Source organism: Acomys russatus, chromosome 20, assembly GCF_903995435.1.
Source record: "Acomys russatus chromosome 20, mAcoRus1.1, whole genome shotgun sequence".
NCBI lineage: Eukaryota > Metazoa > Chordata > Mammalia > Rodentia > Muridae > Acomys > Acomys russatus.
Window position 1 is genome coordinate 9673229 of NC_067156.1, and position 26266 is coordinate 9699494.

Consider the following 26266-nt stretch of genomic DNA (forward strand, 5'->3'; position numbering starts at 1 on the left):
TTTCAAACACCCTCACTGTTTCCCGCTTCCAATGTCCTTAGATTAGGGACAGAAATCGTAAATATGCTATTCTACGTTAGATAGCCATAACCTACATCTACACTGTTGCTCCTGTTATATTGAACGTCGCTTCTAATAGATCACGAAGGATTCCTACAGTTTCATTGGAAAATTAAAAGTTCTTCACTAAGGTCAGAAATGAAGCAATTACCAAAAAAATCAAAACAATGATGTTGCTGTTACCCTGAGCTTAAAGGGGCCAGCAATACATCTGCTTACCCATCACAGAAAGGCTACATATTTTATGAGCAGAGACAATTTTTAAGAGCATTTTGCATTATTCAACCCAAGTAGAAATTTCAAAGTCAAACAGGAGAGAAAGAGAAAAAGAAATGAAGAGGGGACGAGAGTGTAGATAATTTGGCATTTCACAGACAAAAACTTGGAAGGGTAAAAGAAAAAAAGAGAACATCCTAAAGAAGTGTTGAAACCTAAATCTAAGTGATAAAGTTGGTACAAGGAAGATGTGGATTCAGTGGTGGGTTTCACATACAAGGGCAATCTACCTCTGCACAATGAAGCCAAGCCACAGGACGATAAAGTAAGACACCATAAATACAGTTCAGAATTTCAGGAAAACAACAGTTTCCAGAGCACCATATGAACAATCAGTCCATTAGCTGGACATAATGGTTTCCACAGTCTCCAATTGGATTACAGGTCAAGTGGACCATACAGACTCAAATCCACTCAATTTCATTGCACTGTAAGTTGGCTGATGTCATTATGCCCAATGTAAACAGTAATGCAAATGCCCCTAAAGCTCCCATCTTAGATAACACCTGGTAAAAGAGATGTCATTTAAAAACCCATGCAGAATGGTTTTCAAATGCTAATATACAACGTTTCTCTGTAAATGTGCATTTCCATGGAGACTCTGCAGACCAAAGTGGGGAAGGGTGCCCCAAATATAACATCTTCTGTTTTTTAAAAGTCCAGGGCTTATACTTTTTTAAAGGCAACGAATCCATTAGCTTTGGTTACCCTGCTAGAAGCTGTTCATCTCTTTGCACATACTTCTGCTAAAGTCCTAAATTTGGGCTCCAAATGGTCCAAAAACTCAAGTCCCTCTTCTTCTTGTTGGTCACTACAGCAACCCACAGAGCCAGCAGCTGAGCCTCTCCCTTCATAGTTGTATGTGAGGACGTAGTCTGGAGCAAACATCTGGTTGTCATCCTCACGGCACAACTGCACCTTCTGTCGAGAGAAAGCACAACATATCTTATTTTTATTATTTTAAGCACCAAAACATACTAACAGAAAAAGAATCACTTTGATTTACCTTTCATTGTTTAATTTTTAATCAGAGTGTGTCCTCTAATGGTTTCCTATGTATAGAAAATGCACATGATTGATTGGTCTGTATCATAAAATCACACTGTAAAAGTCAGTATTCGCATGCTTCTAGAAGTCCTGCATGGTGGGAGGCGCCCACATGTTCGTTTTAAGTGGTCATTGATTCCGTCTTTCAAGGTAATGGTAAAGCTAAAAATACACTCAGTAAACCAAAGCCAAACTGATGTGAGCTCCGTTCTTTCCAAACAGGCAAGGTGATGGTACATGTTTGCATTGCCTTGTGCTAGTAGACACTGAGTTGCTAAAAACAAAATTTTTCAGATGCAAAAATGATAGCAATAAATTATTTCCTTCAAAAAGTAATAAAAGCCAAATAAAATATGCAGGAAAGCAAATGACCACATAAGCCAGAACATAATTAAACCCAAATTAATTGAAAATATACTTCCCAATAAGTAGATTCATCATTAACTAAAAATAGCAGTCTATGCAAACACTTACTTAAAAGCCTTTGTGAAATTTAAGCTATATCAACATTGTTCAGGGAACAGCTCAGATACTCACCTCACCAAGTCGGGGCTGAGTGAAATTGTGCCACTCGGAGTACATGTATCTGTAGTTGTCAACCTCCACGTGTCCTCCCCTGCAGGGATCCATGGTGTGGTGATGGTACCCGGCCCCCCGGCAGGCGTCCACAGTCTGCTGTCCTCCTTTCACCATCTCAATGGCCTCTTGCCCTCCACCTCTGACTCCTGAGCCCAAGGTGCCAAGAGCTGCCTGCCCGGAAGCTCCCACGGTTTGGGTTGTGAAGCCGTTTGTGGAATACTGAAAAGATAATTGTATGCATCAGTTAACTATACCGAGGGACACAAGCCCGTGAGAGAGAACAGCATGTGCTGACGGTGCTCTGACTTGATGGAGACATTACAAGGTAATCTTTGCAAAGATGTGGGCTGAATCTGTTCTTGATCTGTCTTTTCAGTCCTGAGTGCCTAACACGTGCCCTGTAATAGACGTGATGTCTAACACAAGACACAAATTGCCAGTGCAAATCCAAAAGCTTGACGTTGAGTCCACTGTTAAACAGTCCTAGCATACTGGCCATGTCCCAGGACAGCCTTTAAACATCTTGAAAACATCACTGCTTCATCATGGGCATTTACTTTACCATTCTCTCTTATCAGGCAAGAGAAGAAATAGAAATAATGGTGAGGTTTCTCAGTCAACATTAAGCATAGCTCTTTCCACCTCAAATACAAGGAAAATGTTACTATAGACATATAATCCTTTCAGGCCACATATGTCAAACAATAAACCACGCACGAAAATGCCAGAAACACCAACACATCGGTCACTCCTCTTCTACTTTGTGTGTTTAGACTCTGAAAGTAATTAGAGTCCCCACCCCCCCCCCCCCCCCCCACCCCACCCCACCCCACCCCCTTTGCTCTTTTTCTCAGAAATGGTAAGGGTTTTTGTTTTGTTTTTGTTGTTTGTTTGTGATTCTAGATCTTTCCCGCTTTGGTCATCAATTGTGCTTTTGGGAAGATATTGACTTGTTTTTCCTTCACATGCAGAGCCTTAAACATCAGCGCCTCTGAGCAGCCTCTTGCTAGTGCACTGCTCTAGCCTGTCTGCCTCAGCTCATGTCTAACCTGCAGTACAGTCAGGAAGAGTCCAATAAACTTTTTCCCACCATGATCAAAGGCTATCGAGATTTTATTGCTGGAGCCAGGTTTAAAAAAAAATTATACTGGTGACCTGTAATTAAATGCAATATTTTGAAGCATAAATAACAGTTTAGATATATTTTTAAAAAATACACACCTACTGAAGCCACGAGACACATGAAATAGAGGGGGGAAAAAGTGCACTAAAGGATTTTTAATATTAGGTAGCAGTCCATGGCCAGAGTGAAATACCATAACCTTTGGGAACTACATGCTTGTTATCGATTCCCTGGGACAGATGACATTGCTACGAAGTTACCAGACACCAAAAGAAGTTTGCTGAGAGAAACAAAAGTTTTAGAAGGATCGTGCTCTGTGTTTAGCTTAGAAAGACAGATAGGTGACTTACAACTTTGTCATCTCCAGGAGCCTCAGTGTTGGATACAATTAGGTTCTGTTGGGCTAAGTCATCAGGAATAACTTTCTGATGTTCGGATGCCTGAGAAACACTGCAGACTAATGTAAACAGGATACCTGGAGAAAGCAAGCAAGCAAGGAGCTCCCTTAAGTGATCAATTAATATGAAACTGCTTTGAGAGTATTTGACGCTGATAAATTATGCCCTAAAGGCTACAAACATGTTAAACGCCGTTCAAGTATATATGATTGCACATGTCAAAGCATGTACAATAGAACAGTGTACCCTGAAAAGGTATGCTACAAACACATGCCATGTGACATATTTCTACAATGAGCTGTATATTCTGCTGAGAAAATAAGAGAGTTATACATAAGCACATTTTAAAAATATGTTTAAATATATGACCTGGTGAGATGACTTGGTGCCCCTCCCAGAATCCCACAGGGTAGGAGAGAACAGATTCCTGAACATTGTTCTCTGACTCTCACACAGGATTCATTCCCACCAAAATAAAATAGATATATGTAAAAAATTTATATACATATGTTCAATACATTGTGTTAAATAGAAATATATCTGTGTTCAGACTACCACCTCTAAGAATTGACATTCATTCTAAGACTATGTCTTAAAATCATTTTAAAGGCTTTGAGGTAAGAAAGGACTTACAAAACAGCAAGGCTATGCCCAACAGTATAGCAAGGATAGCCCACGGTCCAAGTCTCGCTTCTGCGTAGCCGCTCCTTTCTCCTGAGCGAACTGTGCAGTCGCTTTCAGTAATGCAATCACATACAACGACATTCAATGAAGTGACTGAGGACAGACCAAGCCGGTCTGTAACTCGTATGGGAACTACATAGGTTCCAAAGGAAGGGTCATTCTGATAGGAAAGACGGGCTGCTGTATCTGAAGAAATAAAGAAATCCAGGTGTTAGAAAAGCCAACAACTTCTCGAGCAAACTGGCCAGCTTTCAAACAGATGTGCACTTCCCCACAAACGCACACTCACAGACTACCATGAATGCAAGGATCCTTCTGGAAACTGTGGCTGAACTGAATGCCTCAGACCCACAGACCAAGGTGACAGGATTTTAAAGGCACCTAAGAGACACAGTTCTAGGCATGCCTCTGAGGGCATTTCCAGAGACATTAGAGTGATGAGCAAAGACTCACACTGAATTCAATATCCCGTGGGCTGAGAGTCCTGGATGACGACGTCGACGATGAAGAAGAAGAAGAGGAGGAGGAGGTGGAGGAAGAGAAAGAGGAGGAGAAAGAACAAGAAGAGGAAGAGGAGGAGGAGAAAGAGGAGGAGGAGGAGAAAGAGGAAGAGGAGGAGGCAGAAAGAAAGGACCAGCTGCTTTAAGTTCCTGAACTTATGCCTCCCTGCCATGATGGACTGCACCCTCAATCTGTGAGCCAGAAAAAAGACCTTCCTTCCTTCCTTCCTTCCTTCCTTCCTTCCTTCCTTCCTTCCTTCCTTCCTTCTTTCCTTAAGTTTCCTTTGCCTGTTATTTTTGTCACAGTAATGATGGAGGTCACTAATGCAATGCCTTTGGCTCTTGCAATAATTGTGTCTGTTCATACCTTAGTTAATAGACTCGGCAAGAGGTTAGTCTTTGTCCTGTGTTTAATAAAGTCAACTAAACCAATAATGCCAAATTTCTCTTCGTGTGTGGCTCACCAGGAAGTCAGCCATCTGAAATTTTTATGTCTCTCATTTGTTTTCATAAAATGTGCCAAATGGTCATGAATACTTGTGGTTTATCAACAAGAACTGGCTCTGCCAGCCTGGGCCACACTTGCTTCGCGGGCAGGTCATAAGCACACCAAAGGAACTTGTTGATCTTATGGGCCTATTGGACACTGGAACTAACTAAATCTGTTTGCTGCTGTTTTGATGGGTTTGTTGTTGTTGTTGTTTGTTTGTTTAGAACAAACGTAGGGAATATCCAGATCAACAGCTCATAGGATCTCGGTCTCAGAGCAAAAAACTGTAATATGATTTTTATTTATTTTTATGTGGCACTATAGACTCCCACAAAACATAGAATAATCACTCTGTTACTTAACTTCTCAAAGGGTAGGCTCACTTTCTCTATAGTATTTGAAGTTCCCAATGGGAATTTGGCTTCCTAGGACAAGAAATCACAAAACTGGGATTTTGAAAGAAGCTACGGTTACCCATTCAGTGTATTGGGTAAGACACAATCATGAGTCCAAACACAAAGCTAAGAGTGAGTCATGTTTTGTGCCCTTCCTTATCTTGTCAATTTCTAGAAATAATCTAGTTTCACACATGGGTAAACCAATGGTGCAAGGAAAGAGCATGTAACAACTGGTGAATCTGTCGTTTGACATGAAGCCCATGTAACTTCTGGACTTCTGTTGGGTACACTCTTCTTACCCTGGCACTTCCCAGGCTTTCATGTGTGTTCAAGGACTGGTATCTTTAAATAACAAAATTGGAGCTGGGTTACATCTCAATTAAAGGAGACATGCCCAGTGTCTGAAAGACCCTAGGTTCAAATCTTATTCCCCAGAGACAAAATGATTTAAAAGCCTTCTGACTACAACATTACTGCCAAAATATGATTTGGCTAGAAAGGAAATTAAAATCCCACAATTTTCTATTAATTCCATTTAAACTAAAATGCTCTGACCTTAAACAAGTAGCAAGGGCAAAAGTCCAAGAAGGATGATGATGCTTTCCTAAGAAAGAATAAATAAATATTTTTCTCCTCTTACCCAAGACACACAAGAGAATATTGTTTCAAAGTCTGTGTGTCTTGCCAGGACACAGATTATCATGCTTCAAGACAGAGTGCCTCAGCTGGCTTGGCTATGCCCTTGCTTTTTTTGCCCTCATCCTGGGCTCTGCTTTCATTGTTTTTTGGTTTTTTTGTTTTGTTTTGTTTTTAACTTTTCATTAACTTATAGCAGGAAACTGAGGCATGGCCACTGAAAGCATTGGGCTTGAAAACATTTGGAGATGTTTTAAGTCACCCCAAAATGTGACTGAGGTTCTTGAGTTAAGGAAGGTATAAAGCCATGACCTCACAGTCCATGACAGTGTGCACAGGAGACGAGCATTAACTGCTGGTGTTTCTGTGATGCAATGTGACAATGGAGTGGCAATGCGTCACATTAGCTTTAGCCATTCTTGTCACAATAGGTCCTTTCTGGGCTACAGTCAGCTGGGAGCCAGGAGAGGAAGATTCCCAAAGAGAACACAGTAGCCAGAAACCAGTGAGATGGCAGCAGAAAGAAGCAGTGGGTGCTGGTCACTGTAAAAGACACAGACAGCCCTGCAAGGAGGCACTCACAGTCCCAGCCGCTTGGTGGTCCAGCTGTTACAAAGCATCCATGCACATGAATGCTTGGGTGTGACTGCAAAATGAGGGAATACTAAGGGGAACCTGAAATCATCAACAACAAACCCTGGAGGGGCTCACTGTCTATTACACCAAAATTCTGTGTCTTCTTCCTGAATGGTTCTCTTACCATGAATTGTTCTATTATTTCCCAAAACATACACAAGCACACACGCGCGCGCGTGCACACACACACACACACGCCCTTGTATATGTGTGCACATGCACACACACACAGAGAGAGAGAGAGAGAGAGAGAGAGAGAGAGAGAGAGAGAGAGAGAGCTGACATTGAAAAGGAAAAGGCAATGATGAAAGCACACACCATTAATTCTTGTCAGCCTCCACATCCTCCGTACTTCTGAATCAGAACTCTCCAAACTGAAATCAAATGGCGGGCCATTCACCGGCTCATCGGGATCAACTGCAACAATTTCAGCAGAGGACATGGTAGCCTTGCATATCACCACTGTCTGCTTGGGTATGAATGGGCCATTGTCATTCACGTCTTCAAGTATAATTCCCAGAGTTCCGGTACAGCTTCTCCCATCTAGACAGAGAGCAGTAAGAACACACTTTTTTAATTCCTTTATTTATTTATGTATTTGCTAGGAACTCCTACATTGAAGATTACATCTGTATTTATTAATCACTTACAATTCATAATCAACAGTCATGCGCAACAACATTACACAGGGGACACTAAAAGAAAAACCATACTGCTTCTAAGAGGATTATACATTACAGTAACTGCTACTTAGATGTTTGCATCCACTCAGAGGATCGTGCCATTAGGCATGGAAAGCATTAGGCGGAGTAGTTTTAGTTGATTTTGAAGAGACAAAAAGAGAGTGGAGCAGGGATACACAGAATATGCTTAAAGGGCAGGTAAATCCAAGGGTGTGGGCAGCATGTCTGTCACACATACCTGTGATGTGGAGAAAACGGAGAAGGCAGACAGGTCAGGGCTGACAAGGACAAGAGCTAAGGACCTTTGAAAGCTAGACTAAAGAAGCTGGAGGTTAGCTTACATGAAAAGAATGCTGAAGAGTAGGAGATATGCATTTGGAAATTTTAAACAGAAATCGTTCAAGGAGCTATTCAAAGGGCAGAGAGACATTTCCTAATGTAGAAATTATCATTATGGGTGTAGCCTCATAAATAGCCTGTCATCTATGTATTAAGTAAACAGAACTTAGGACTGTGGGTGTGACTTCTGTAATCAACCTGCCACTCATATATATCTTCCTGATAACTCTATACAAGGCACTGCTTTGGGAAGTGTGGGACAAAGATGGAGCATTCACAGGGCCAGGGAGGTTATGAAGTCTAAAGCCAGACATGAAACTAGGAGCCCTGTTTCTAAACCATTTGTTCTTTCTTCTTATTAAGGGGGATTTGGACACTAGAGTTGGAGGGAAAGGAAAACTGCACCGGGCCATGTCTTAAATGCCAACCTAAGCAAATGGAAACCAAGCTTGTCTGGCAACCATAACCATAGTCCAGGTATCTCTGGCACAGTGGCTGGATCTTGGTAGTTTTATAGAGCCACAACGGGCTAGGCACACCAGACCACCAGGTTAAGAACTGGTTCTAAACCACACGGCAGAAACATATGTGCAGGTCACTACAAAACTGCCTGCCAGTTAAGATGGAATAAAGTGGGAGGCGAGAAAACATAAGGCAGAACGGTTGGGTCAGATGCCCCCTACAAATGCTAGGACAGGTTCTAATGTAATCAACAAAATCAGCAGTTGGAAGACAAATTCACTCAACACGAGAGCTTTGGAACAAGTACATTTAAGATGTTCAAGGACACGAAGAAGGCTAATTTGTTGAGCAGAAATGAAATCACAGCGCAAATCCCTATAGAAATTAAACAGTAAAAATTCATCTAATACATAGTCTAGAAGAGAAAGAAACAGTATTTAAGGAGATTCACTGCTGAGAGCATAAGAGATAAATCAGCTTCCAAATTCACTTACACAATGTAATTTTGCAAGGTGGTGCATTATGAGTTATCTTTATTATAATTGCATATTTATTTTACAAATGCGCTTAGTTCAATTACACCTTTGTTTTTTAACTTCTTTTTGAAACAGTGTCTCAGGTAGCCTAGGTTGGCCCCAAACTTACGGTGTAATGGAGGCTGGCTTTGAACTGATCCTATTGCCACCAATACCCACGTACTGAGGTTGCCGGTATTTTGCATGCCCAAACAAATATATCTCATATCAAAATTACATGTTACACACTAAATGGGTCTTATACACACAATCGCTGTACTTATATTTTTCTGAATTTTCAGGATACACAAAACATAGTTTTCTATTTTGTGTTCTTATATGGCATAGGGCTTGCTTAACTGTCAGATAGTGTGGTGCAGCATGACACTGGGCTGTGGCCATGTCCCCCCTATGGGGGGAGTGTCTTAACTACCTTACCTGATGCGATTGGCTCGGCTATTACATGGTGGCACCGCCCTGGATGCTGAGCCCTGGACTGTGTAGGTGTAGAGAAAGCAAGCAGAACACTAAATGCACATGCTCTCTCTGCTCTTCACTGCGGGTTGCGGGTGTGACTGCCTGCTTCTAGGTCCCGCCTTCACTCGCCTGAGATAGTGGGCTATGACCTGGACTCGGGAGTTAAAGGAAACCCTTTCTCTTCCAAGTTGCTCTTGATAAGGTCATTTTATCACAGCCACAGAAACAAAAATGGGATATGTGAACTCTCAGCTGGACTCTCTCATTTTACAACACACTATATTGACTGACTGATTCATTTTTGTAGAGTGTGATCAATTGGAATTCGAGCCCCCAAGTATATTGTTGGTTTCCTGTAAAATGTTCTGTTTTTCAGGAGTGCACTATGTGACTAAATGCCCTCTCCCTCTTATGGACTCTCCTGAATATCCGATAAACAATAAATGAATACCTTTTTCTAAAGGAGATTTCCTAGTTTTTAGTGACTATCATTAATGTTATAATTTTGTTTCTTAGGCCAAATAAGGTTTTCCTTTAATTTTTATTGAATGTGTTTAATTATGATGAGTGACAGTGGAGGTCAAAAGACAACTTGCACAAGTCCACTCTCTCTTTGCATCTGGAAATCAAACATAGGTCTTCAAGCTTGGACACAAAGACCTTAAGCAGCTCAGCCATCTCATTGGCTCGATCTCAGACCATGCTGCCTTATAACTGCATCTAAGACTAAAGATAAGGTCAGCCGGCAGGGGTGAGTAAATAACAGCACACTTGTAATTATGTGTTATACTGAGGGAAAATAACCTGAGACTATACGGAGCCAGTTTTAAAGCTATGTGTTTGGTGGGCTGGGCATAATGAAAAGCATCTTTAATCTCAGCACTTGGAGGCAGATGGAGTTCTATGAATTCAAGGCCAATGTGGTCTACATAAAGAGGTCCAGCCTGGCCAGGGCTGCACAGTGAGACCCTGTATCAAAGATGAGCAGGCATGTTGTTGGGTTTGGGGCAGGGCTTGGTAGCATAGTGTTTTGCATAGCTTCTGAAAGTCCTGAGTTTCATCCCATGCACTGTGAGATTAAAGCAAAAAATATGTCACTGACTTTAGAACTGAAGAAGCATGCAATTGAAGATGCAGGCAGCTGCCTTAAAGACACATTTCTTACCTGCATCTAACGCGAGGACTGTAATATTGTAGATGCCATTTCTGACAGTCTCAGCCTCTCGATCCAGGGTTCGGAAAATGGTGATTGATCCTGACTCTTCATGAACAGTGACCCACCCTCTTGGATCACTTAACTTCCTGTACCTGTTAGCCATGGTGAAGTGGCACAACAAGAGGTATCATGAGCCAAACCCCAATGCCAACAACAAAAGAGTTACGGACTTTCCCAGCACTGTACAGGTGAAAGGAACAAAAGCATTTCGAATACCTTATGCCATTGCTGTTTCTGGTCTCAGGGTCATATGCCTTATACCCATTGTGTCTAGTACCAACTGGCGCATTTTCTTGAATCCTCACAGTTTGTGTTGGAGGGACACACTCGGGGCCCTCGTCCTGATTCCTCACGGTGACAGTCACTGTGGCTGTGCTCATGGGTGACCTTGAAGTAGCTTCTCTAGTGTAAGGGGCTTCGTTAACTACACCAATTTGCAGGGTCACCTCGTGCCGTTCTTCATAGTCCAGGGGCTATAAGAAATGTGTTGGAGATCAGACCAAACCACTGAGGAGCTAGTCAAGTTCACTACACATAGGGCTTGCTGAGTTGGAAATGGTAAGCACCAGGTTGTGAACAGTTATGAAAATATTAAACACAGTCCTGAATCATAAGGGAGAAGTGGGGAATCTTTCAACTAATTCAGTATTTGGGTGGAGTTGGCAACAAACAAACAAACAACTTTCTCTCGACAGAACACTCAAAATGAAAGGTAAAAAAAAAAAAAGCTCTAGATAAAACTTTACCACTGAGATGCTTAATATAAGTTCCAATTTGGAGTATGGATAGTAACAGTTCTTTTACCCTAGGTACTTTAGAACAGCTTGTCTTGACTTATCAGGACAGTTACTTACACTAGGTTTGGGAGTGAAAAACTATGTCAAAATTTTTAAGTTTTGTTTTGTTGTATTTTGCTGCTTTGTTTTGTTTTGCTTGTTTTGTTTTGTTTCGTTTAATTTGTGTACTTTCAAGACTGGCCTTGAGATGGCATTATAATGACATTATCTTCTCATGCTCTTGCCTCCGCTTCCCAAATGCTTGGCTTACAATTGTGTGCCACCATGCTCACTTTATGTTGGTCTGGAATTTGAATCAAAAACCTCGTGTACACCAGACCAGCAAGCTACTGTAGCCCCAGCTCTATAAATAAAATGTTTAGGACTGGTATGAGGATGAGACAGCCACACCTAACCAGATGGCACTGTGTTATTGCCTGCTCAGAAATAATTTGCTCTAACCCAATCATTAGAGACACTTTCCTGAGAGTGCTCACACTTTCCTGAGAGTGCTCACACTCACATGATAATTTATACTTAGTTCCCCTGTGCTGGTTAAGAAACTTTATATGGTACCAGGCATCCCTTAGGGGCCACTGACCTTTGGCCTGGAATGCCTGTGGGATCCTAGTGGCCTGCAGGTGAGATAAGAATAAGATAGTGGTGCTCCTGCCGTGAGATATTTAATTGATTGCTGTTTGCTTCTGTAAACTCTTAGCCCTGTGGGACTGGGATGCAATGGTCTTTTTATTACTATACAATGGGAAAGAGAAACAACTGCGAGGAGTAAAGCAATTCTCTTGCCCAGCTGTGAATTCCATAGATAACTGTAATGTGCACCTTCTCAATACACCTTTATAAACCCTTTCCTTAGCCCTTTTCAGCAGTGCATGCTGTTTAGCTGTAAGGCTTTGTCCTTCTTCTAGCCTTAAGAATAAATTCATTTAATTTAAATTTGAACTGAGTCTAAGTCTTTGGATTTCCCCAATGCGTCTGAACACCACAGTAGTGGAAGAACAAGAATATAGAAAGCGTTATTCATTCCTTTTAAGAATCTCTTCATCCTGGGCTGATGGAAAGGATGTGTTATTCTACCTGGTTAGTGAGATGATGAGGACAGCTGACCAAAATGATTCAGAGATGAGTCTGGTGTTAGGATTGGGGCAGCAGTTGGGTCAAGTATGAGACAGGACTTTAAGGACCCTTCTGTTGTTGTTTTGAAACAAAAATTAGCCCAAAAACTGCGGCTGATTTGCATCATCGTGAGGAAAATGGACTTATTGTATTTGATCCACAGTCCTTGGGAATGTGTACAAAAGCAAAATTCTCTGGACCACTGGTTCTGAAACTTCCTAATACTGTGACCTTTTAATACAGTTCCTTGTGTTGTGAGGACCCTCAACTAACCATAAAATTATTTCATTCCTACTTCATAACTGTAATTTTGCTACTGATATGAATCGTAATATAAATATGATATGCAACTCCCTGAGAAAAGGTCCTTGGCCCTCCCAAAGAAGCCACAGCCCACAGATTGAGAACCACTGCTCTAGATGGAATTATGTTCTATTTAATGATGTCACAGAAATGAACCTATGATGTCATATAAGCATTTAAGGTTGAAGCAGCTTGGGTTACTTCATGTACCAGGCCTGGCTCTTGTTATGTGCAAAATAGTATTAGAAAGAGGTGTTGGAAATGGGGACATCTTTGACTGCTTGAGTTGCATGTTGTGACCCTGGATGCTAACTAAGACTGTGTGGTACATAAGATACAAATAACCCTACCGACAGTCTCCCTGTGGGTCTGACCAGGTGTGTGTGATTCATTTAAGAAACTAAGTAAATAAGTAAAACCTCCTCGACTCAGAAACAGAAAGAATAGTCTGTGAAAGAGTGGAACTGTCCATTGATGTTAAAGTTATGCCAGTTTTTATTTTTTGTTTGTTTGGTGGGTGTTGTTTTTGGTTTTAGTTTTGGGGTGTGTGTGTGTCTGTGCATGTGTGTGTGTGCGCGCGCGCGTGGGCGTGTGTGTGTTCATTCATTTTTCTGAGACAGGGTTTCATCGTGTAGCCTTGGCTGTCCTAGATTCACTCTGTAGGCCAGACTAGCCTTGAACTCACAGCAATCTGTATATCTTTGCCTCCTTGAGTGCTGGGATTAAAGGCATGTGCCACTATGCCCAGTTTATGCCAGTTTTTAAATTGTTAAAATATATGTGTGCCCCCATGATCTCTGCTCCCGTTCCTGCCGTGAGTTCCTGCCCTGACTTCCTGTGGTAAGAGAATGTTAAGCAAAAGAAAAAAGAGTTTTCTCCCCGAGTTGCTTTTGCTCATGGTGTTTGATTACAGCAATGAGAACAAACTAATGCAGTAGTTACTCAAGATGAACATGCTCATTCCATTTAATATGTATGAATGGAATAGTATTTATAATTGCCTAAATTATATATTTTATGCCTCCATTTACCAGAATGTCTTTCTTCCCATTAAATATTTGCCTGCTATTCTGTATTATAAATTACAAATGTCTAATTTAATAATTAGTTCTTACCTTAACCACACACAGAATGCCTTCATTTGTTTTAGGATCTGTTACAATTTTAAAATTTCCATTTTCATTGCCCTTTAAAATGGTGTAATTAGCTCTCCAATTAGGAGAGTTAACTAAATCTTTATCCTGAACAGTAAGACGCAAGATCTCCTCATTAACCGTATTTTCTTCCACTGATGTCACATACTAAGAGAAATAAAAAGAACAGAACTTCAGTAATTAAGCCTCATTCTTACAGCTTTCAAAGTGCCAAGTTCTCAGGGTTAAAACTCTAACCCCAAGCTACTTTCAGGCCACTGTGAGCACTTCATGCTGAGCCATGGGGCCCAGAAAGAGATGCCCATCCTTTAAAACTGGCACCGAGTGACACTTTTCTCTCTAATACACAGCACACACTTACTGCAGTGCGAGTGAAGGTCGGCAAGTTGTCATTCACATCTCCGAGTGTAATGACACAGGTTGCTGTGGTCTGCAAACCAAAATACTGGCCATCCATATCCTGTACTTTTATTTTCAACTGGTATTTGTCAATTAACTGAAAGCAATGAAAACATAACTATTAGCAAAAGCTGCCACCCCGCTATAAGTGGAGCCTGTCTTCTATTCTGTCACCCTGCTTTCACTAATAATTTAGGGGGACATTATTATGTTTCACAGCATTTACATGTAGAAAAAGTGCCTCGCTCTAGTAATGTGTAATCGATATATGAAAAGTGAGTCTTTTCTCAAATGGGAAGTACTATCAACTCAAAGAATAGATAACCGGTTAGCTTTACCAACTTCCAAAAGGAAGAGAAATGCTGTGGTCATGGGTACCCAATAATACCCAATAACCATGCCCTACTACAAGATTAAAGATCAGAGACGAGAAGCACGCCCAGCAAACTGCTCTAAGACATCATGTGACTAGCATGGCTGGGGGATGTCCTAGTTGGACAAGGAAGTAAGGAAATGGTCACCAGGGTCGTCACAGTAATATGTACAGTCTGTATGTAAAATATTCTCAGAGGGAACACCAACGTGCTTTGGGAAGTTTTGGGGGTCTAGAAGGTGAGACGAGTCATACACAGTTTCGACAACATGAATGCAGGTTGATACTAGAGAAATCATCAATAGGGGAACTTATTAAAGTCATTTTACCAAAAACTATGGGAAAGAGAGCTTGCTGGTAACTTAAATGTTACATACACTGCATCTAAGGTGCCCTTTAGATGTCCATGCAGCTAAGGATTTGAGCAGTTAGCAGAAATGGGAGCCATGTAAAGATATTTTACCAACCTAAGGGGAAGAACATAAAGAAGATGGCTGCAGAGACACCTAAAGGCATTCTCTCTCAGTGGATAACACATCCTGCCTGTCTCCAGAAGATTCACTCTTTTTTTATTTGACACTTCCTTGTTTAATATGACAAACAAACTTCTATGAAAAATTTGGCATCATAAAAGACAACATTCAGGAGAGAATAGTCTAGGTGTTCTAAATTAACATGCCAAGAGGTTACTTAATGGCTTTCATTTGCATAATGGAAACTACAGTTTGTAAGCTGGGAGCTAACCTTACTTTGTAGAATCGCACACACAGGTAATGCTCAGTGGTAACAGGTATAAGCGCCCCTCACAGAATATTTGAATCCACATCATGGGATATCTTGGTCTCAGGCCCAAATAAAGACACAAATTATTGTATGTTCCCCTTAGGTCCAATATACAAAGCTCAAAAGTGATTTTATACCATATTTTTAGCATGCCTGTGTTTTGGCTGCAACCTGCCCATGAGGTTGGATGTGGAATTTTCTATCTGTGACATCAAATCAGTGCTCAAAAAATAGTTCTTTTTGGAGCTTTTCTGCCTGGAGATTTCTCAGATTAGAGATAATGTATCTTGGCTGTTAAAAAGTCAGATTTGTCCCCTAACACTTGTCGCCACTCTGTCCACCTGAGACCGTGTGCCCTTAAGAGCCATGCTCTAATCCGGCTTTTTCTGTTGACATTTGTTACCTCTCTGTCCAGCTGAGACGACGTGGTAGTGATGACACCAGTAGTGGGATGCATAGTAAACAACGTGGGCGGAGAAGGCAACTGTTCCAGGATGGAATACCTCAGCTTAGTATGCATTGTCCCAGGCTCATCCTTGTCTGTTGCACAGACCTCCCCGACGGAAGAACCTGTGGAGGAAAAGCTCCTGTTCAACTACCAAACCCTCATGTGCTCCATTCCATGTTGTTGTTGTTGTATTGTTTTGGGGGGAGTTTTTGTTTTTGTTTTGTTTTAACATCACAATCTCAGCTCCCTCCCTCCTCTCCTCTTGGTCCCACCCTCCCTCTCACACCCTACAAGTCCCACCAGGACTGAGTGCATCCTTTTCCACTGAGGCCAAGCAAGGCAGCCCAGTTTCGGAAAAGTGATCCACAAGCAGGCGACAAGAGTCCATGTCAGACACAGTGCCCATTCCACTTGCTAGGGGACCCACATGAAGACCAAACTGCCCATCGACTACATATGTGTAGGGGTCCTAAGTCCGGTCCATGTGTGCCCTTTAGTTGGTGGTTCAGTCTCTGTGAGCCCCCATGGGTCTAGGTTAGTTGGCTATGTTTGTCTTCTTGTGGCCTTCTTGTCCCTTCTGGGTGCCTTTATTCTTACTTCAACTCTTCTTCAAGACTCTTCACCCAAAGAAGCTAAGTAACAAGGAGAGCCCAAGAGGGGATGCTTGAATCTCACTCAGAAAGGAAACAGAATAGACATCATAAGTGGATGAAGAGAGAGAACTGAGTGGGAGAAGGTGTGGCGAGGGGAATGAGCGTAGAGATCAGGTTTAGGGACAATGTCGGGGGGGGGGGTTGGGGGGAGGCAAGAGGGCTGGGCCAGAGAAGGGAAACCGATGGAGGGCATCTCTGAGACAAGCTGGAGGCCTGCAACAGGATATGCATCTGAGAGGATATGGGGGTGACTCTAGCTGAGACTCCTAGCAGCAGGGAGCATGGAGACTCAAGTGGCCCCCTCCTTGCTTGGCAGGACTTCCAGTGGAGGGAGGGGGACACCAACTCATCCACAAAACCTTTGATCCAGAACTTATCCTGCTTTCTGTCCCTTATTTTGTTCCTTTCAGCTACTTCAGAAGCCTTCTGAAGCACTTTCTCACAGATCAAATCATAGTTTTATAAGTTAATAGCAATCTACGTATAGTAACACTTCCTTTTAGATACACTGAATGTTCTACTATCTTGGGAATTGGTGGCCACACCTGTTTTTACCGCGTTTTCATGTGGACTTCTGTCAGTGATGCCATTATCCCTCTATGAACTCTACACTGAGGTTTTCTAATTGTTCTTGAGCTCTTTGTCCATTTGCAGGCCTGGGCTTAAATTAACCATTCTCTAAAATTGAACTGGTTCAGGCAGGTCTTCCTAGGGTGAGTTCTCAAAATTGCATTCTGACACCCAACCAATTTGAGCCTGAGGGTACAGAGACCGGGAAAACTCCTGAACTGTTCTCAGTGACACTTGATCATGTCCAGAATACGACCCCCCAGTTAGTCATGACTAGAGTTCAGTAGATAGCTCTCCGTGTGCTGGGTGACTTCATTTATAGATTCTTCTCTTAAAAGCATTTCACTTACCGCTCATAGAAACATCAAGTAACTTATTTTTTGAGGCACCCAGAGGCATGCAGGGTTTTTTTTTTTTTTTTTTTTTTTTTTTTTTTTTTTTTTTTTTTGCTATTCTAGTCTACAGATAGGCCATTTACTGGATAAGAAACTAAAACAAAACTAGTTTGTCCAACTAGGAAGCCAGTGAAAGAAAAAAAATTCCACATGGTAGCCCTGTTCTTGCCACCACAGTAGGCTGCTTTCCTGTGGCCACAGAGAGGCTCAGTTTATAAAGCAAAGCCCACTCAAGCAGCCCTGTATCGTCAGTTAGCTACTTACCAACTGGACTATTTTCCAAAACTGTGAAGCTGTATGTTGACTGTGTAAAAATTGGGTAATTATCATTCTCATCCTCTATTTTAATGAGGAGTGGCAGCGGGTACTCTGGCGTATACCCATCTGGAGTTGTTGCAAACGCGGTCAGCTGTGAATAGAGTAAAATCATGACAAAAAGGTGACAATATCTCTATGTTTTGGTTTTGCGGTGCTGGGGGTGGAATTCAGGGCCTTGTACAGGTCAAGCATACTCTCCCCCATTGAGCTAAACCCTCTGACCCACAAATGTGCTGCCAAATGGTTTTCTCCTTTGGACAATTAAAAGAAAAAAGTCATAAAACCAGGAATAACCTAATAGAATTGAATTTTATTGATTCCATTTCATTTGTTCATTTTAGCTGAATTCTGTCATCGATTGTCATCAATTGTCATTGATTGTAGCCAAAGCAACAGTGAAAAGCTCAGGGGGGAAATGTAGGTAAATTAAGAGGGAAAGACACAGTGGCTGAGGCTAATAACTGCTATGCTGGCTAATTTTATATCAACTTGATAGACACTAGAGTCCTCTAAAATTAGGGAATCCCAGTTGAGAAAACTGTTCCATAAGATTGGGCTATAGGTAAGCCTGTTTTCTTAATTAGTGATTGATGGGGGAGAGCCCAGCCCATTCTGGATGGAGCAATCCCAGGACTGGTGGTCCTGGGTTCCATTTAAAATAAGCAGGCTAAGCAAGCCATGATGAGCAAGCTTGTAAGCGGCACCGCTCCCTGGCCTCTGCATCAGCTCCTGCCTCCATCAGTGCCCGTCATGTTTGAGTTCCTGTCCTGACTCCCTTCAGTGATGACCAGTGGTGTGGAAGCAGAAGCTAGATTAAACCCTTTCCAGCCCAGCTTTCTTTTGGTCACAGTGTTTTGTGACAGCAGCAGCAACTGAAATGAAGACAACTACATGATACATAAAATAAATTATGATCAATTAAAGAAGAAAACACGATCTTTAGACCTTACCTCAAAGGACTCATACTGCTCACGGTCTACACGACCAGTGCAGAAAAGGTTTCCAGTATCTCTTTCAACATAAAATAAGTTTAGAGGCTCCCGGTCAACTCCCGGCCCTCTGATGGAATAGTATATGGTGTAGTTTTGAGCTGTGTCAGATTGGATCTAGAGAGGAAACAGTATAAGCATGACACATATGTTTATTTCAGGAGCACTTGCACGGCTTTTTTTTATGCAATCACACTGCCCGTGACAATAAACAACTGTCCTCTGTGTTCAGTATCAGAAAAATGCAGCAACAGAATAAGGGAGTTATGACTGAAAATTTTCTAAAACAAGATACTTGCCAAGACTTACAGCAACAGGTCACTACTGTGAAGACTAAACATTATATACATGAGCCAAACACTTGGGACTCCTCCGTATTAGAAAATATGAGATTGAACGATTCTCTGTTGTCACTCTACTTAAGTCCTAAGACTTTATTGCATTTGGCCAAGTATTTTAAAAATTGATATTCACCAGGTCTGGTGGCAGATGTCTGTAATCCCAGCACTGGGAAAGCAGAGATGGGTAAACTAGGAGGTAAGGCCAAGCCAGACTCTGAAAAGCAAACATCACATTTTCTCTCCTTTACTAATCTAGAGTGTATAGATATATATAAAACATCTTTATATGTCGTGTAAGCAGAAGGGGAAAGGAGGAAGGATGGAGAGTGAAAATGAAGTGAGTGGTAGGGATGAACTTGGTCAGAATACATGATACCCTCGAAACCAGCTCTTGATGAAGCTACACAGCATCTAAACTGATAACGCCTAGATCGCTTTAGAATGCCAGGTGAGTTTCACAGTGCTCATAGATTAGCTTTGCATGACTAAAGCTGTGATATATGTACACACCTAATGAGAAATATTTACTCACATATTTACCCACATAAGCCTTAAGCCTTCCATTCGTATGTTCACTTTACATAGCTTTAGTTAGGATTCATCCAAGCTTTTGAGCACGGCAGGCAGGCCTTCTATTACTGAGAGACATTTCTAGCCCTCACACAATGATTTCTAAATCGCTATTAATTATTTTTAAGACTGGAAACAACAGACCTCAGCAGCCAAAGTAAATATACCTGTTGAAGGAAAAGTGGGAAGGGACCCAAGGAATTCTCCATCATGGAACAGGGAATGGGTGCCCATCTTCTCTTGGCCCGGCGGAGAACGGTCTCTGTGCGCGGTCTTTCTTCATTCAGTACCTTGATTTAGGAGACAAGAAAGGGAAACCTTAACTGTTAACACCAATGACTACTTCACCCACAGACATCCAAATGGATAATACATTTGTCTCCTCTCATGACGCTTGGCTAGGGACATGTAATCTCATGGGAGTACTTCAAAGCCAAACTAAATGTCAATGCCACAGAAATAAGAACAGTGACAAAGAATAAGACTTGTTATTTGCATGCCCACCATCCTCCTGAAAAATAGCTTGGTGGAAATATGGAAGAGACACGGCCCAGAAGAGTAGAGTAGATGCAACACTGAGAAGCAAGCTTCTGTTGCCACATGGCATGCAAGAACACGGAAGGCAGGAGATGTAGTGAGAATAGTTTAAATGGCTCCTCCGATACATAGCATAAGCATACTCCACTCACCAGCATCAAGCCAGAGCCAGGGGACAGACATCTGTCAGAACGAAGAGAGAAATATGGTGACAGCACTCAGGAGGCTTCAGAGAAGAGTGGCCCAAGACTGAGGAGAGGTTATTTTGACCTTTGGTGTCACAACCAACAGGCACACATGTGGTCCCAAACTTCTTCTTTGTTATCTGTCTTGTAGGACTACAAGCCATGCTAATGACACAAGGTTGGCAAGGAGTTAAGGATGAGTAAAAGGAGGAAAGCTGCCGTTGTGTCCTGACATCCTGAAGCCCTGTGAGGTGCTTACACCTTGCAGCTGCACTTAGACTGTTCCCACTACATTAGAAATGGTGGCACCAGGGCATTCTCTCACACGGGAGCCCTAACAAACGGTCTGCATCCCCCAAGGCCTGACATCATCATTTCCTCACTTGCACTGTGGCTTCGCACCTCCTCACCCTAACACACACACACACACACACACACACACACACACACACACACACACACACCTTTTGTGGGCTTTTCTAGGGGACCATGGAAAGAAAAGCCCTAAAAGTAAAATGTAGTCTTGACACCAAGAAAGGATCACGTTTTCCCTAGAATACGCTACTTATCTTATGAATATTCATAAAACTTTTTAAAGATCCACAACACTGGAAATCATTGGGCTGATGACTGCCTTAGAGCAGTTAGACCCAATCTTTCCTTCGAGTGTTTGTTTGCTTGACTGGCTTGGCTAAATAAACATCTGCTTAAACTATCTAGTCTTCTGGCTGAATTCTTTTCTCCAAGAAGACAAGCACAAGAGATCCTTATAATAATATTAATATGTGTGAGGACAAAAAAAATTTCAATCAAGAGGTAGCATTTTCAGACTTGTTTTGGAAAAATCTATTCCCAAAATCCTGTCTCAAGTTCTCATGTGTAGCTTATTCCATGTGAGAGGGATGACAACTTGTGAACGGCATGTGTTGCACAACCAACGTTCCTTCACTAGACTTGGTCGACCCACAGCTTTCACTCTCCTTCCAACCAGATTCCACATCTTCCTTGTCCGTGTTAGTAAACCATAAAGAAACACCATCACATGTCATTCACACCATCTCACTTACCTCTACTGGGTTCTCTAAATGGACAGAGAGCGCCCTCTCCTCTTGGGTCTCAGTGTTGAAAAGCCATATAATAAAGTTTCTTTGCCTCGAGGACAAAACAACAGGCTTGGTTGTGTACACAGAACCATCCTCGAAGACTTGGAAATCAGGGTCACTCGGATGAATTAGATTTGCCGATTTAAGGCAGTCCTTCAGGTTCACTGCAGAAAATGCACAGCAGTCACGTCAGCAGCGTAGAGTTCAAATGTATATACAGTACACACGTGCAAGGAGGCCGAGACACATAAGTCACATTCATGCTGGAATAGTCAGTGTTTTTAATCATATATGACACTATATGGTTAAGGTTCTCCCTAAACACACATATTGCTTCTAATGCTTTCTTTTACATCTGTTTAAAGACGTATGTGTCCTGAAACAAAGGCATGTAAACTCCAGTATCTGACTACTTGACACAACACTGAAAATGGGTTTTCTTTCTTAAGTAAAATTAGCTATTAGAGGCAACATACTACTTGAATCAAAGTCAACAGATACTAAATTGAAATACTACTGAAGTCTACACTGAATGTAAAATAGTTAGCATATCTTGTTCATATTTGATTTTTTTTCCTTCTACAACTAAATCATATGAAGAACTGACAGGCTAGTGAGATGTTAGAGGAAAAGCCTTTTGCCTTGCCTGTGTGTGTGTGTGGGCATGCATGTGTGCGTGCATGTATGCACACACACACATACACACACACACACACGGAAATAAAATGCAGTAAGATGTCCAAATGTTTAATGATGAAAATACAAGAACAGCAACTTCAAACTCAAGAAATAATTTCAATATTATTTCTGAAGTGCTTAGAAGCATATTTAGCATATACACTATCGTCTATGGGATATCAATATCAAAAATTATGTTACCTTTTTATCTTCTTTGGGTAATCATGTTTTTCAATAAAGAATAACATTTTGTTGGCATAATGTGTCAAAAATGACTGCACTATTCATTTTATGCTATTAATCATGAGACTGTCATGAAACCTTAACAGAGGGCACCACACCACATTAGGTTTTAGCTCTTTACCTCTGCCAATAAACTTCTCAGCAGGTAGTTCAGAGGGGACCCGAAAGGTCATTTCTTTACAGGCCTCACAGGCAAGTGCAAGGACCTAGAACAAACAAACGTCATATGCTCACAAGATCTTCCTAATGAACATAAGGGTTACTTGTCTCAATGACACAGTAATGTCCATTTAATTAAATTACCAAAAAAAAAAAATGTTAATAAATACTTAAGGGTATGCATCGTTATACAGAATTTATTTAAATTAAATTAACATGATAAAATAAGAAATACGTACTAGAGTAATAAATCTGAAATACTTGAAGAAGATGGATAAAAGATTAATTACCATCCCCCCTCCAATTGCTCCCTTCCTTGCAAGGCACTTTATACTCAAAGAACCACATTCTTTCTTGGGCTGTTTTTATTTTATTCTGTAAAATTAATTTACTGGTAACTTCACTGACTGGGAGGCCCAAGTGAGGAGCAGCAGCACCACGTGTGAGACACCACCAAACACACATGAGAGAGAGAGAAATAAATAGTGTGAGACACTACAAAACACACACGAGAAAGAGAAGTAAGTAAATCCACCAAACCATCACATTGCTTCCATAAACGTTCAGGAGCTACAGAGCAAAAGCAAGGGCCTGCTAAGGAAAGCTTCGGGGCCTTTGCTGGGGTCCACTGGGGCTGCCCTGGGAGCGACTCTGACTACACACCTTCCTTCTCCTCACTGACAGTTAAGGCCATTTTTAAAAACACTTGACTTCAAATGTTTTAGATGGTTGGTGCCCTACGGTGAGCCAATTCCAACTGATTGTGCATTTGAAAACCCAAATTTAATTCTATTGTGATCTTTTCACGTGGATGTTTCTGAAAGATGTGTGCTCCATTTTCGTCAGTTCACCAAAGGCCTTGGCCAAAATCAAGGAAAGCAGCAGTCCCTATGTTGCTAAGCATGAAGTCCTTTGCCATAAATAAAAATCTGCTAGGTATGGATGAATTTTCTTATCTCCAATCTATCTTAAAGCACCTGTAATCTTCCAATTTAAACTATACAGGAGGGATCCAGAATAAGGAATAGATTACTTTTTATATGCAAAATTGAAATAGATTCCAAGCAAAAAAACCAAAACAACAACAACAACAAAAAGACCATTACATTGAAAGTAAGAGAAGTGCACTTTCACAGCCTTTACAGCCAAGAGTGCAGGGGCACAGCCACATGTTTTGAGGACTAAGGCTCAGGGTGACTGACAAAGTACACCTACCTACTCCTTCGCTCAGCCGACACTTGCTCATTCAACCAACACTCAGGGAGAAGGAGGTGCTAAGCTCAGTCATAGGTTCCCACAGTGAGCAAAGCAAGGGCTTGCCCTCGGTGGATCACACGCAATGCACCAAGGGAAAGAGACAAGTGCACAAAGGTCACATCCAACTCAGGCGGCCAGCAAGACAGATAAGGGTGATAGGAGGAAAGGCTCCAAGGAAGATGATAGCGAAGGCTCTCTTCTCCATCCTTCGGTGAACTGAGGAAGCAAACGAGATCCGTGCTTAAAGGACAGACTGGACCACATTACTTAGGATGTAAAAGGCCACGATAAGAGATGCAAGTTTTGTTCAGAGTGTACAGGAAAGCAACAGTGAGGCGCACGGAGTGTACAGTGGCCTTATGTGGTGTTTCCCAGCAGTCAGTCATCTGGCTACATGACAGCAAGGCTACAGACTCATAGGAATGCAAGCCAGGACAGCAACTGCAATGGGTAGCACAGTTCTGAGGTAGGGACATGGAGCTTGCATTCAGGTCTTAGTGGTACAGGTGAGTGGCCCAAGTAAGACAATCACTTCTGGAAACAGTGTCCCCTGACATCAGTTCATTCATGTATTCAACAAATTTCACTGAATGTCGGCTATGCAGTCGAGACCTAGGTGCACGCATGAGCTCCATAAAAATTCAACCCCAGGATAAGGCATAAGTGTAAGCTCAATAAGGTGTGGAAATGCCGTAGCAGGAAGAGAAGGGAGAGCCTGCCTCACCAAGAATGACGTCAGCTGAGGCGTGGCCATGAGTCAGTCATGATAGAGAAGCCAGGGTTTAAACTGCAAACACACAGAGTGACAGGTGACAGAAACCTAGAGTGCAGCAACCCTCAACCTGTGCATCGTGACCCCCTTGGGGGTTCAAAGAACCCTTTCACTGGAGTTGCCCACAACCACTTGAAAACACAGCTATTTGCAGTACAATTCATCACACTGGCAAAACTACAGTTATGAATTAGCAATGCAAATAATTTTATGGTTGGGAGTCACCACAACCCAAGAAACTGTATGAAAGGTCTCAGCATTGGGGACAATGGGAACCACTGTTATAGTGGCTGATGTGTATAGTACAAGGAGGAAAAAAAAAATAAGTAATTCTGGAGAGTAAGTGTGCAGCAGTCTGTGAATAGTGTCGATGACCTATGTGCACTCTCTCTGACATGCTGTAAGGAGCTGCTTTGGTTTCCTAATAAGGTGGAGACCCAGTGCTTTCTGGGTGCTACATCCAGTCACTGGGAGGAAACTGTGTGGCACGGGTTTGACCTATCAAGGCCTCTAAAGGAATGCTTCATTTGATGGCTTTTTTAGGAGGTGGTGGAAAGTCACAGAGGAGCCTGTTTCACATAAGGAGGTCACTGGAGGGGTCTGTGAATGATGGATTCTGCCCTGCCTCCTTCCTCTTACTCCTTTCTTTTTTTAAATGTCTGCCTTTCCTCCACCATCACACATGATGTTGCTGCCTTGCAGTAGTGTCAGCTAACCATGAACAAAAACCTTTAAAACTGAGACCCAGAATACATCCTCTATCCTTAAACAGTTTCTCCTTCCTCCGGTATGTCTCAGAGTAACAGAAAGAGCTGGCTGATGCAGAACTGAAAGGTTTGTCTCAAATAAATAAATTACCTAGGCAGGTTTATATTGGAGTATGGTAAATCTGAACACTGGGAAAACAAATCGAGGGAGAAAAGCCTTTCGTTTCCATGAAGGCATGTGAGGAAACCAAGAGAACACCATGAGAAAACTAACTAGCAGTGATGAATACAGTGACCTTGAAACATCCTACGGCATCAATGAACTAACAAAAACAGCAAAGACATGAAGGGTGGGGTCTGCAGATGAAACTGAAACAGACAACAGGAAAGAAGAATCCAGAAATAATTTCTCCCATGCCAAGATTGGCTGTGGTTTCTTGGCCTCAATAGAGATGGGGTGAAATGAAATCACGGGGCACACCTACAGTGTACAGAAAGCTACTCTCCACTGCACCTTTAATATGAGGGAGAGCCAGAGCTAATCTGGTTTTTGCATGGCTTTCTGATCCACATTCAAATCCATGGTTTGAGTCAGAAGTCTCTTGTACATAATAAGCATCAGAAGCAACCCCACTGTGATGGTTACGCTTCGGTGGACTTAGTGAAAACACTCCTCTTTGTCTGTCTATGAGGATATTTCCAAAAGGTTTAAATGGAGAGAGAAAACCTATACTGAATGTGAGTGACATTATCCCATGGACAGGGGTTCAGGACTGAGTCAGAAGAAGAAAACAAGCTGGGTGCCAGCCCCCAAGCTCCCCACCTGCTGACTGTGGGGACAATGGAACCAGAGGTCTCGCCTTCCTCCTGCTGTGATTTTCCCACCAAGGGTGACTGTAG

The 26266-nt window shown here is 42.0% G+C and overlaps 1 protein-coding gene across 1 annotated transcript in view; it reads right to left on the reverse strand.

Moving 5' to 3' along the window:
* Positions 1-464: 464 nt before the first annotated feature.
* The window catches only part of Dsc2 (desmocollin 2), a 30619-nt gene continuing 4817 nt past the window's right edge, over positions 465-26266 (reverse strand). The window contains exons 2-16 of the mRNA XM_051164000.1: positions 22593-22677; positions 21515-21714; positions 19893-20015; positions 18776-18931; positions 17772-17916; positions 15845-16011; positions 14248-14382; positions 13848-14033; positions 10736-10992; positions 10469-10611; positions 7146-7370; positions 4117-4353; positions 3436-3560; positions 1921-2181; positions 465-1257 (exon numbers count right to left, since the gene is read on the reverse strand). Of these exons, the coding sequence (XP_051019957.1) occupies positions 1060-1257; positions 1921-2181; positions 3436-3560; positions 4117-4353; positions 7146-7370; positions 10469-10611; positions 10736-10992; positions 13848-14033; positions 14248-14382; positions 15845-16011; positions 17772-17916; positions 18776-18931; positions 19893-20015; positions 21515-21714; positions 22593-22677 (2643 nt within the window). The 3' untranslated portion in view covers positions 465-1059. The remainder of the gene's footprint in view (positions 1258-1920; positions 2182-3435; positions 3561-4116; positions 4354-7145; positions 7371-10468; positions 10612-10735; positions 10993-13847; positions 14034-14247; positions 14383-15844; positions 16012-17771; positions 17917-18775; positions 18932-19892; positions 20016-21514; positions 21715-22592; positions 22678-26266) is intronic.